This window comes from Drosophila subpulchrella, chromosome X (assembly GCF_014743375.2).
Source record: "Drosophila subpulchrella strain 33 F10 #4 breed RU33 chromosome X, RU_Dsub_v1.1 Primary Assembly, whole genome shotgun sequence".
Lineage (NCBI taxonomy): Eukaryota > Metazoa > Arthropoda > Insecta > Diptera > Drosophilidae > Drosophila > Drosophila subpulchrella.
The window spans coordinates 6,078,730-6,092,158 of record NC_050613.1 but is presented as its reverse complement, the minus strand read 5'-3'; the positions used below and the strand labels follow the sequence as shown (position 1 = coordinate 6,092,158).

The following is a 13,429-nucleotide window of genomic DNA, read 5'->3' as shown; positions in this document are numbered from 1 at the left end:
AAGCCTCAGATTGATGCTGAGCCCAAAACAAAGAACACCTATATCTTTTACAGTGTCGGGAATCCCACACTATTCCTTGACTCCTTGGACCCAACGAAGACATGTCAACAGGATCGCGATCTCTTGGACAGTCATCTTACCAATGTAAAAGTGGCTGGGTCAGATGCTCCCATTTGGCCAAATCCTTCGATTATTACCTTAGGAATGGCCAACGCCAAAAATGGCAAAAGGAAGCGAACTCCTGGCCGTGGTAAAAAGTCCTCTAAGGGAAAGCCCCGTAAACCAACTGTCACCAAATTCCTGTGTCATTATTGCAGTGGAGGAAACAATTACTCCAGGACCAAAATGTGCCGTCATCGCATCAAGAAGCTGACGAAAAGTGGCGATGTCCTCCGCAATAGCCATTAATCAATTAAAGTTCCACAACCGTTTGCCAGGTCTTTGAACTTCGGCATTATCGAGGGGGTTCCGCATCGTCAGTGGCTTGTGACTGTCCACAGTCCGCTTTGATTGATCAATTAGGGGAAATTCGCCAGTCATGTTCACTTGGGGTGGTGAGGAAAAATGGGGGAAAATGGCAGTGAAGTGCCCTGCAGTGAGAAACGTCAGAAACGAGTTGCCCGAGGAGAACCTGATCTCCGAACAGTAGTCGATGGCTATCCATGTGATGGGACAATGGTTACATCTTGATTGAAGTGTTGGCTCTCAAACAAAAGTGTGGTGATGGCCGTGTTAGCAAAGCTATCCATATAATGTCGTCAATTTGGAAAATATGGCTAATTAGGAGATTTGTGTGTTTGCCAAATATGAGTTTTCAAAATATTTGAAATTTCTCTTAATGTATACAAATTAATCAAACAGCAGCTATATTTTTAGTGAGTTTAAAAGAAAGTCTTGGTTATTCATATTTGTCAAATCAAAACAAAGTTCACATATCAATTTTTCCTTATTATATACTGGTAGTGAAATGAATCTGTTTCCACTGCTTTTAAAAATCTTTTACAAAGTATTTCAAGACCTTTGATTCAAGGATACGATAGCTAATGATTACCTAGGTATCTAAATAGTCGTTTTCCTAGTCATTTTACAAAAATGTTAAGACAATAATCCTCATTATCACACAATAAATATCGGCTCTACTTAATTGCCGGAGTATAAGTAGCTACGCAAAAATAAACTGAAAAATGCGAATGATAGCTGCCATGTTTGACATGTGTTGGCTGCGATTTTCCATTTGTTAATTGCCCATTATGTCCGATGAGGCAGGAGAAATGGAGAGAGGCTTTAATTGAGCCGACGTTCACACGATAAGGCGGCAAGATCCGTGGAAAATGTGACCACAACAAAGAAGTGGAAGTCGGGCTGCATGGTGGAAAAGTGAAAAAGTGGAAGTGCCAGCGATGAAAACAATCCCAGCCACTTGACTGCCGTATGAGGCATAAGTCATGAGATATAAGCTACACTCGGGGAAAATAACGCATGTAATTTCATACATTTTCTACCGAATGTTCAAAGAAAAATACGTAATTGTTTAAAAATCATTTTCTAATCACAGGATAATATCAAATATTTAAAAAGGACTACGGGTTTCCTTCATAAATATGTCTCAGATGATGTATGGATTTTCAATTTTCTTAAATTTGCACATTTCATTTATACTCTGAATTATAAACACACATTGGCTCATTATAAGATATGCAAATATGTTCAGGAATATAGGTAATACATTCTCCGAAATGTCCAAAAAATTCTTTAACCTGTCAATATGCCACTTTCTAAGACCAGAATCATGCAGGTTTTCTGATAGACATAGTGTGATAAATTACAATTTTAGAAACGAAAACTTCTTCATTTTCTTTTAAATGCCTGATCCAACAGTTATTGTTTGGGTTCGAGGGCTTCAAAGCACAATATGTGTGTACCATATACAAGCACTGAAAATATGGCATCCCCGATTCGCGATGAGGAAGCAATTGGCCAGCCCCAAGTCGCGTATGTCCCACACATTTGGCCATAAAAATTGGCGCCCGGCAAACCACCACCCGCACCACCGCCCACATGGGCCACGCCCCCTGGCAATCGGCTCGTGGATCTGACAACTGCGAAACTTTTACCCACGAAAGTGAACGTGTTTTGCGAAGCGGTCTCGCGACGTAGCCAATGCGATCCGTCGTCTTGGTCTTGGGTGAATAACTTTGGCGATGGCTTGAACCCAGTTCAGGCTGCCAACGGAGCTCGCCCAGGCAACATCGTCACCCGAAGTGGGAGCCGCGTCTTCAGGGTTTTCCCGACTTTTCGGCCATCAGTATCGGCCATCGCGCTAGCCCGAAACACCTGATAATGTGCCTGATTTGATAGTACAGTGAACACAATGAACATGCTGGGCTCGGTTAAGATGCACAAGAATTCGCGTAGGAACTATTTCACGCTCAGCTTTCATCGGTTCGATATTTTTCGGTGTAAGTGCTTGCCAAAATATCGAAGGATATAGTTTGTGAAGTGTGTTTAATTTAAATTGTGAACTTTTAGTTGGGTTTCTGAACACCATTTTAAGATAAGTTATTGAGTTCTGTTCAGTGTTCTTCAGATGGTTTTTTTACCATATGGTGTTTAAAAAAAACCCAGTGATTTATTCCTGTCAAAAATCTTATTCAATTAATATTAGTAGATCTTTTTTAATGGTTTTTTAATTGTTGATAAAATGAAAAAACATCCTGCATTACCTCCAAATATTTGATATCCTTTCTAAGACTATTTTTTAAATAAAACGAAATTAGCAAAAGAAATTTGAAATAAGTCCCTAAGACAGCCCTGAAATATTTATTATATTTTTATGGTTTTTAAAAACTCAAATTCTCTTCTTATTTTTTTAACCAAAAAGGACAATTTTATTAAAAACAGAAATCTCTTTAAGAAAAAAACAAAACTGCCTTTGCAATATGCAGCCTTGAAACCATTTTGGTTGCATTTTAAGGCGAAGCACTTAAATTAATTTGAACAGAGCTGTATATCTTATTTACGACGATCAGGCATTGCACTCGTAAAACAGCAAACGAAAACGAACTGGACATCAATTCCAATTTCGAATTTCACTGCGAACTTGACAAGTGCAAACCGCTTTTTTGCTTCGCACAAATTAATAGATAAAATGTGTGGGGACATGTGGAAAAATGCGCATTTCGTCCGTTCGTTTTTGTTTTCATATCGGACAAAATAAATTCAATGCAAACTGGATGGACTCGATCGCGAGAGGTTATGGCCATAAGAGTGCAGCCATGAATCTGCGCCACCATCTCGGTAAACCACGTAATGATCGCCATGGAAACGGGTTACCAGAGGCCGTGAAAGTTGGGGACTCTGCGCGATCGGGTTTAGATGGGGTCTGGCCAATTAACCGGCTGCCTAGAAATTGAATGTGAGGAGTCACAAAGAGGTGGCCCGCGGTGATTTCGATGGCATCCGCGGCTAATTCAATTTTTATGGGGATACTCCCACGACGACGACGAAGGCGAGGGAGTATTACTTTTCCGTGTGTGGGGATAATCATTCAGCAATCAACGAGATTTCCCAGGAAGCTGCTTGAGAGCTTTCCATCAAATTACAGCCAAGTCAAGGGGAACGATAAGGAACAGCATTAGATAACATAATTGGCATTTGGGATTGGGCTCATGAATATTTTGAACACGAAAATCAGCCCATTATGTCGGTTAAAAGTTGTTATTGTTGGAATAGTAACTGTAATCAACAGTAAAGGTTACGTTTTGACTACAATATTACAGTTAGTTCATCCAAAGTGTGAAAAGTGAAAATACCACATTACCAATGATTACATTTCCCAAATATTCTTACAACCAAAAATGTAAATTTACCACTGATTCAATAAAGCAGTACTATTTAATAATGCTTTTACTACGTGTACTCCAGTTCATTGTGAGGATTGTAAAGTAATATATAGTATTGTATGTTGCTAGTTGTGAATGATAAATAAACACGACGGAGAAAAATAGTATATTTACCAATATAATGGTTAGTTTAAAGTCAGTTACAGTATGCTACAAAACATAACTTACAACAAGCTTAGTAAAAGAAACAATTTTTGCGGTTAGTGTAAACGTAAAAACTCTTAAATTCTTAACAATTTACATTGTGCCAAAATGTTGCGGTAATTTTACTACAAAAGGTTTGTTTAATCAATCAAAAAAAAATTTGTTCTGTGTAGTTATGAGTTATTCTTTAACTTATCTCTGAATAATAATGTCTAATTTAGGTCCTATCAAGACAATTATGGACTTTTAGCTTCGATCAAAGACATATTCGAAGGCTTATCTCTTGCAGACTTTCCTTATCGCAAACACCCTTAAGTTAACCTCTTATCGCACGGCACATGGAACTTTTTCGGGGCTCTTCAAATAAGAAGTTAGATACAATAAATATATATATAAATAATACATTTTTAGGGAGAACTGATAGTTTACACATGGAAAATGATATGACTATTTGGTTTTTATATCTAGCACTTATATCCCATTTCTTGAGTCAGCTCCACTTAGTCACTGCCGTTACTCTACTGCCCAAATGTAATTTATTTGATTTAGTTGTGCGAGTGCTCGTATTTTTATATGCAACTGGGGCTCCCTCTCCTCGAACATCGCCGTCTGGTGAAAGGCGCCTACGCAGCGTTCCATTGTGGTTGGGTTTTCGGATTTTCTTCTGTCTTTTCTGTATTTTATTTGCTGGCTGCTCAAGTTAGCATGACCAGCGTCAGACTGATAACTGCTAACCCACAAAACTCATAAATAAATTGGTTCAATTCCAGCGAACAAGAAAGCCAAGCTGCTCAATGCCAGCAGCACAAATGGCGTTAGTACCGCCAGTCCGGAGGAGTCCCGATCCGGAGGAGCTGGAAATGCTGGCAATGGCAATGGCAATGGAAGTGGAGCCGGAGCCAATGCCCATTTCTATGGCTACTCGGAGGGGCCCAAGGGTCAAAGGAGCAATGTGAATGGGAATGGAAACTATCAACAGCCGCATTACCAGCCAACTGGCCAGCCGCATCAGTACACACCCAGCCTGTATGGTGGTGGCTCCTCCGCCGAGGACCACTACGAACTCACCCAGCAGCAGATCTACGGGGAATCCCATTTGGCCGGCGGACAGCGGACCGGCGGACCCAATCTGGTCAACAAGCAGCTGGTGCTGCCGTTTGTGCCGCCCAGTTTTCCCAATAAATCACAAGACGGCGTCACGCATCTCATCAAGCCGTCCGAGTATCTCAAGAGCATCAGCATCGACAAGCGTTCGTGTCCATCCTCCGCCCGGTGAGTGGTTATCCCCTGATTACCCGACACCCGTCATCCGTCATCCGACACCCGACTCCCCAGATCCCCCCAAGATATATATATGTATCCTCCATCCTCCGACTTTCAATTAGCACATGGCAGCCGATTTAATTTGGCTGCACATCTCGTGCAGCGGTTTTTATAATTAGTATCGGCAGTACAGTTGCCTCGCCTCAATTAGCCAAAATCCGAAAAAAATAACATATAAAATAATATACATGGCTGCAAAGACGGTTGGATGCCGCTGGGCAATTAGCAGCTAGCAGATGGCTAGATCCCAGTGCTGTGGGGTTTTTCCAGTGGGAAAATAGCTAAAGAAAATCTAACTAAAAATCATAATTCACAGAAAAATTCGTGGATTTTAAATGCGTTTTAGTTACTCTTACTGGTATCTACAAATTTTTAATTTAACTACTTAAAATTTTTATTAGTTTTATTACATTTCGTATGATAATCTAATAACATAAAATACAATTATAAAAAAATACATATATTAAAAGATAGAATAGAGATATAGAGATATATACTTAAATCAAGGTTGTTAATTTAAAAGGAGTTAGTTATTTAACAGTTAACTTAACTTTGTATCAGTTTTATCGGTGGCTTTTTACTTAATTGATATCATAACATAATTAGGTTTTTATGAAAGGATTTGTTTGCACTCTCTAAAGAATTCACCATACCAATATCCCAAGCTCAGCTGAAATAAAAAGCTAGATGTGCAGCACTTTAGCTGAGAGATTCGCCACTTCCTCTGCCGTTCAAGAGTGCATGAAATTTTATGCGTGCCACTTTGCGGCCTGCCACTTTTCTTGCCACAGTTGCGATGTTGCAGCTGCCACTGCAACTCAGTTGCAATCCGAAGATGATACTGCGCACACGCCACGCCTGGCGCAGGTCCGCCCACCGCCCACTAACTAACTAACTAACCACCACTCATCTCCCGTTTTCCAGTGAAAGTCAAGAAAGCCAAGATCTCTTTCTAATCCACCTCTTTTTTTTCCACCCCCAGCTCCACGGACACGGAGGACTACATGCAGATACAGATCGCCCAGCAGCAACAGGTGCACCACTCGCAGCTCCACTCGCAGCATCCGCAGTCACATCCCCATCCGCATTCGCACCACCCCCATCCACATCCGCACCCCCATCCACACCATCCGCACCAGCTGCATGGAATGGGCGAGCAGCCGCCGTTGCCTCCTCCGCCGCCACCGCTGCCCCACGGAATGTTGCCGCCGCAGCCTCCGATGGGTGGTCCGCCGATGGGCGGGGCAGGCGGCCAGGATGCCACCATGAACGGCAAATCGCACAAGCCCAAGAAGCCGCACGGATCGGCGCCCAACAGCCAGGACACGGCCACCAGGAAGCAGCACCAGCCACTGTCGGCCATCTCCATTCAGGATCTGAACAGCGTCCAGGTGAGCGATCGACCAGCTCCCATTTGCCCTTTCCTAAATATAAAGGCTTTCCAGTGCTTTCCAGTTTAAATGTTTTTAAAGAAAACCTTATTCATAGAGATATTTTAACAAAAGTGCCCAGTATTTGAGATAAAATACTTCTTAATTTGATACAAGACTTAACAAGTTTGTTACATCTTTAAAAAATAATACTGTACTATTCTTCAAAAATTTCTTAATAACTTATGTAAAAACCAGTTCTTCAATCACTTCATCTCCATAAAAATAAAATCAGTAGAGAAACCAAGCCTACAGTAATCACTTATCACCCGTTTCCAAACCCAATCCGCTCCAGCTGCGCCGCACGGACACACAGAAGGTGCCGAAGCCCTACCAGATGCCCGCGCGCAGCCTGAGCATGCAGTGTCTGACCTCCAGCACGGACACCTATCTCAAGTCCGACCTAATTGCCGAGCTGAAGATCTCCAAGGACATACCCGGCATCAAGAAGATGAAGGTGGAACAGCAGATGGCCAATCGGGTGGACTCGGAGCATTACATGGAGATCACCAAGCAGTTCTCGGGCAACAACTACGTGGACCAGGTGAGTTTTGGCCAGCTGATGCCAGCTGATGGTTACCCAAGCGATCGGTGGCTAAGAGGCGGGTCAAAGATCTACTTGCAGATACCGGAACGGGATCAGGCCGGCAACGCCATACCCGACTGGAAGCGCCAGATGATGGCCAAGAAGGCGGCCGAGCGGGCCAAGAAGGATTTCGAGGAGCGCATGGCCCAGGAGGCGGAGTCGCGCCGACTCTCCCAGATTCCCCAATGGAAGCGGGACCTATTGGCTCGGCGCGAGGAGACGGAGAACAAGCTGAAGTAAGTGGGTGTGCGGCTAGTGGGGAGTCTCCTGACCCCTGGCCTCAACTGTCTGACCTTCTTCTAGGGCGGCCATCTACACGCCCAAGGTGGAGGAGAACAACCGGGTGGCGGACACCTGGCGACTGAAGAACCGCGCCATGTCCATCGACAACATCAACATCAATCTGGCCGGCATGGAGCAGCACTACCAGCAGATCCACTTCCAGCAGCAGCAGCAGCAGCAGCAGCAGCAGCAGCAACAGCATCAGCAGCTCCAGTTGGGCAACAAGGAGAACCATGGCGATCTAAAGGGCGTTCATCAGGATCAGGATCTGGAGCAGGGCGGCAATGGCGGTGGCGTCGGTGGAGTCCAAGAGCTCCTCGAGCCATCATCGGACGGCAGTCAGGGACACGCCGAGGAGGAGGAGGACAACATTATTCCATGGCGCGCCCAGCTGCGCAAGACTAACAGTCGCCTCAGCCTGATCTAAGCCCCCATATTCGAGCCCAAAAACCCATCCTATCACTCGACTCCTAAGCGGTGCATTTTTTTTTTGTTTTTTTTTTCGATTAACTTAAAGCATGTGCAATTATAAAAAAAAAGAACCCTAAATATAAACCATAAAAACTAAGCCTAAGTTTTAGCTACTTACATTGTACTATATGCATTATCATAACCCCCTATTATTACGCCTAATTGTACTCCATGTTTTTTTTTTCGTGGCAAAAAGAATATTGTTATTCCTAGGGGGCAGTATCGCAAGGCGAATCAACCGTATATATCTAATCTTAACTGCTGTCCTTAAGTTCTATTTCGGTGTTGTATTTTTATCATTTTTACTCTGCATTATTTTATTTTTTTTTGCGACTCGGCTTGAATTTATTAAGTAATGGCATTAATTTAATTGTCTTGGTTAAGCATTTTTTTATTGTTATTTGTTTTTATATACGCGGCTCAAACAATATTATTATTAATTACATAAATACATATTACATATATAAATAAACAAGCGAACGAACGAATCAATAAATATATATATAATTTAAAAGTAGTAAGGTGTTTTATTAAATTGATGTTAATAGGATAGTAGTTTCGCGTTAGTGTAACAAGAACTTTAAAGGAACTTTCCTTAGATTTGGTAAGCCGCCTAATCTAAGGAATCAATATCCCCTCTGATAAGATTATGCATTAAAACAGTACCAAGCATAATTCTACGATCTACTAGAGTAGGTCAATTAATCAATAGCAATCTACTCGAGTAAGAAGGCAACCTGACGTTTTGATTCCAGTTCAAACCACGTAAGGCAAAAAGAAGAAATTGTTTCTGTACGGACTCTATCCGGTCAATGTGCACTTGACACTGTGAACGCCAAACCGAAGTATTCTAAATTAAGACGGACAAGGAAGGTAAATAATAATTTGGTAGTATATGGATCATCAAATTCTTTAGACCAACGCTTTATAAACCCAAGAACACTCATAGCTTTATTTACAGTAGAGACTATGTGGGAGTTTTGAATCCAGGAGAACACCTAAATCGTTAACTGAGTATATTCGGTCCAGAGACAGATTCTGAAGAAAGTAACTCATGAACGTTGGCGTACCCCTATAGAAAGTCATAACGTTGCATTTAAGATAGTTTAAATTCAAAAGTTTGTACTGACACCATTCCTGGAATCTATTAATATCTGACTGCAAACAGAAACCAGACTCAATATTATTATATGATAAACATGGCTTAACATCATCAGCATACATTAGTACACGAGAGTGAGTTACGATAGAGGGGAGATCATTTATAAATAGAGTAAAAAGCAAAGGGCCTAAATGACTGCCCTTAGGCACTCCAAATGTCTCGTAGATCATTTTGGAAACAGCGTTTTTGAATACAACCCCATATTATCCTTAATGTGCTATTCCCCCGACTGAATGCCCCCGAAATCAGAAGAAGTTCGTCTGCTTTGCTCATAATCTCATGGTTTTATTACCAACTTTTGACCCGCTTACGTCATGCTGGCAATGCATGTCTTGCAGTTGGGCAAGAAGGCGTTGCAGCCGGCGACCACCTTGCTGGTGGCTGTGCGGTAGCAGGTGGCGGTGTTCTTGGGGAAAACAGCGCCCAGTTTGATCATAATGTTAACACGGCGGGCGATTTTCATGGTGGCGACCGACAACTTTCCGGCACAATTGGCAATGCTCTTCACGGTGGATCCGACGCCCCTGCTCTTCGCGGCGCAGAGCTGGGAGTTCAGATGGATGATACTGTTGCTAATGACTATCATCTGCTTGGCGTTCTTCAGCATGAGCTTAACGTCCCGCGGGATGTTGCCGGTGCAGGTGGCCAGGTCGTCCACGTAGCTGGTGCAGGCGAGCAGGACATTGGCCACCTCCTCGACGAGGCACTTGGTGCCGTTGACGCCCTTGTAGCCAGCCCACACAATCTTCCTGCACTCTCCGATGAAGCCGTACTCCTCCACGCCCATATACTCGTTGTCCAGGTCGAGCATCTCGTGTTCGAGCATCTCCTCAAGCTCGGCATCGGTGTAGTGCTCGAAGTCCTCGAAGTCCTCGAAGGCATCCACGGCATTGGCCTGAAAAGGGTAAGGGTTAAACATTCTATAAGGCAATATTAAAAACACAAGTAATATTATATTCGGTGATTCTTTATATTAGTAAGTAAACCAATTCGCAAAATAAAATAAAATGTAAGCTTTAAGAACTTTACTTTAATTCTTCAAAGCGTTTCCATTGTATACCCAATCTCATCGGATTTGTTTATAGAATATTTTTAATATAATTTTTTTTTGTTGGCACCGAATTATTAAAAAAAAAGGTAAAAAAAATAGCACTTTGTTGTTACAGTTTCTTGTTGTAATATTTTGTTTTTGTCACACTTTGGCTTTATCAACTTTCAGATGTTAGCACTGGCAACCGGGTAACTTACGTTGGCGGTGGTCAGGAGGAAGCTGGCCGAGGCCACGACCAGAAGGCACAGGCTGATCACTTTCATGGTGCTGGTGGATGGTTTAACTGACGAATGTTTGCTGGCCGAACCGTGGGGTTTGTTTATATAGGAGATTCGCCGGAGCCATATCAGTTAAATGGCGATCCCGCTGCTCCGATTTGCACATATACTTTCGTAAAAGAATATGCCAATGATATGTATAGTTTAATTAAGCCACACCACCCAAAGTCCGAAAGTAATTTGGCATTATCTATGCAGCGTGGACACACAAAAGGAGATAGCCAGATAGGCAGATTAGCTTGGGGCTTACTACGGAAAGCTCTGGCAGATCGCCCCCAGATAGGGACACCCACACCTTGGAAACGCTCTCGATGCTGCACCTGCCCAACCGCTGGTGGACTGTTACTCCCAGTATTTAATTTTAGAGGCCACCGGCAAAATAAAACCCTTGGAAATGTCAGCAATCTCCATCTCCGCTTTCAATAAAAATCTGACAGCGGCTCATTATAATAATGTGGTTAAATTCGAACTAGGAAATAACCTTCACCAAGAACAAAGAAAATGTTAAAAATTATTAAACGACTGAAAGGCTCTTTCCCATTTAACATCTCTCATGTAAAATGAGCGGCCCTAGGTTGAAGTAATCATATCTATTTGAAAATGTTGTTTTTGTCACACTTCCATTTTTATCAACTTTGTGTGATAGTGAGTATACTTTATAATTAATTATATTGGTAACAAAAAAAATACAGACACATAGTTTGGGATTTTAAGATTTAATTAAAGTACTTCGTGCCGCTTGCTTTTGTATATTGGAGATAACGAATTTACTTACTAAGAAATCGGTATTAAAATAAATATACACAATTCTTACGTTCTCATCTGAGTTGAAAATGTTCTTAAAAATGGAACGACATTTTTAAGTTGAAAATGTTTATATTTTGCTCGAATCAAGTTGAATTGGCGGTATTTCTGTACATTGTAATCTCAACAAATAAACTATTGGATCAGTCCGTAGTGTATACTTAAAAGTTGTTAAATAAACTCAATTTAACTTTTCTTTTCTCACCATTTCGTTCTAATATTAAGAACATTGCTACCAAAATGTACTTACACGGTTTTTAAGAACGAATGTTCTCAATTCAAGAACAATGTTCTTGGATATTTCTCTGTGTACATAAATATTTTTTCAAGTAATGAAAATCCATGCCATGGTAAAATAAATAGAAAGGTTTAAGGTTAGCGATCAATTGGGTAGAGGCAGATATGATGCACAGTTTACCTTCGAAAGTTTGAACTAAAGAATTTCCATAATCAAACAGTTAATTACAAAATATTAAAATGAGAAGAAAAGCTTTATCCTATTGCCTGACTATCAGATATCCCTTACTCTGTTCACCATTAATATTTAGTATAGCATATTAATAAAATTTAAATTGCGTACACAAGAAAAATATATCCACTATTCTGATCTAGAACAACATAAGATAACCTAAAGCTTATATACCCTCTATGAGGTAAAAAAAGAGCCAAATTAAAAACGCAAATCGATTTGGCCTATCAGAACAGTGTCTTATTGCTTAATTGATCAGCTAGGCTGAAAGGCATTAACGTAGATATAGATAGGAAATGGGAAATTCCACAAATATATAGGTGTCTGCACAATTATATTGAAGATAGAGCACACAACCAACACGGAATTTTAATAAGGTATCATAGTTATGTATCTTGCGATAATGTGCATAAAGCTCTAAATAAAAAATATATATAAGAAACTATATTACATTGTTTAAAAAACCAGGGTTTATTTTTTAAGCCTCTTTTATTTGTGCGATAAAGAATGTTGGGAGTACATAGGTGTTGTAAAATATACTTGTGTCATTGATTTTAAGATTTCAATGCAGTGAAATAAAATAATTTCTACTAAATGAAGACAGTAAAAGCACAAGAGTTGTGATCACCACGGATTTTTTTGAGCATGCTTAAATCGATTTCGTAAAGTAAACCCTCTAAGAGGTGAGCTTGGAGCAGTTGATCATGTTCTGGGGGAAGGCGGTGTAGTAGGTGGTCAGGGTGTTGACTGCATCGTTTACGCAGACGACGGCGTTTGGTCCGGTTTGAGGAATCTTCTTGGCCAGGGCGACGGCCTTCTGAACTTGCTTTTTCAGGGTCCAAACCTTCGCCAGGGTCTTGGAGAAGCAACTGTTGGTAATCTTGGGCTCTTCGCCCTCCACCAGGGCGCAAGTCTTCGACTTCAGATTGATGATGTCGTCGCAGGTGCTGATGATCTGGGCATTGGCGTTGATCAGGTTGGTCACATCCTTGCTGGCGGTGACGCCACAGGATACCACGTCCGCGTTGAACTGCAGAGCACTGGCCTTAATGCCCTCCACCCACTTGATAATACAATTGAATCCCTTGATGCTGCGCAGGGTGGTCTTCAAGATCCTGTAGGTAGTGCTGAACAGGCGGAAGTCATCTACAACGCCATCGTTAATATCGATCAGATCCTGCGAGGCATCCTCGTTGGGAACGGGCACTACCAATGCATTTACCTGTAGTTTGAGTATTTTTAATGATTACGCAATTAATGTTGGTTTTCTAGTTGCTAACTTACGCAGACCAGGCAGACAGCCAAGGCAAGAATGGTGAACTTCATGTTGTCGTTCTTTTTACAAAACTATTACCAACCGTTTCCGAGGTAGGCCTTTTATATGATTGTATTCCTTAACCCTTTATTTGCCGCCTCTTCTTTCACATAAAAAAATGTAATACCTTCATACATATGAATTACTATACCCTTACTTTTCTCTACAGTATTGTTATATCATGTATTTGGTTGTTTCGATTTTGGATTAGA

The 13,429-nt window shown here is 41.4% G+C and overlaps 3 protein-coding genes across 6 annotated transcripts in view; 1 reads left to right on the top strand and 2 right to left on the bottom strand.

The window, feature by feature from the left end:
* LOC119557858 (probable cyclin-dependent serine/threonine-protein kinase DDB_G0292550) overlaps positions 1–8,489 on the top strand; it is a 35,805-nt gene extending 27,316 nt beyond the window's left edge. For 3 of the 4 annotated variants that reach the window (XM_037870850.1, XM_037870851.1, XM_037870849.1), the window contains 5 exons: positions 4,817–5,318; positions 6,352–6,760; positions 7,095–7,343; positions 7,425–7,621; positions 7,689–8,489. In XM_037870850.1, coding sequence (XP_037726778.1) covers positions 4,817–5,318; positions 6,352–6,760; positions 7,095–7,343; positions 7,425–7,621; positions 7,689–8,094 — 1,763 coding nt within the window. In that variant the 3' untranslated portion in view covers positions 8,095–8,489. Of the gene's footprint in view, positions 1–4,816; positions 5,319–6,351; positions 6,761–7,094; positions 7,344–7,412; positions 7,622–7,688 lie in introns of all 4 variants that reach the window. The other variant, XM_037870848.1, reaches the window with a different exon arrangement.
* Positions 8,490–9,607: 1,118 nt separating this feature from the next.
* LOC119558182 lies at positions 9,608–10,614 on the bottom strand. Its single transcript, XM_037871448.1, has 2 exons — positions 10,549–10,614; positions 9,608–10,195 (listed from the first exon to the last, which is right to left on the bottom strand). Exons 1-2 carry the CDS (start codon positions 10,612–10,614, stop codon positions 9,608–9,610), a joined length of 654 nt encoding a protein of 217 aa, XP_037727376.1.
* A 1,762-nt stretch (positions 10,615–12,376) lies between these two features.
* Positions 12,377–13,239, bottom strand: LOC119556771. The gene is made up of 2 exons (XM_037869196.1): positions 13,187–13,239; positions 12,377–13,124 (listed from the first exon to the last, which is right to left on the bottom strand). The coding sequence occupies exons 1-2, from the start codon at positions 13,226–13,228 to the stop codon at positions 12,579–12,581; spliced, it is 588 nt and encodes a 195-aa protein (XP_037725124.1). The 5' UTR covers positions 13,229–13,239; the 3' UTR covers positions 12,377–12,578.
* Positions 13,240–13,429: the final 190 nt, after the last annotated feature.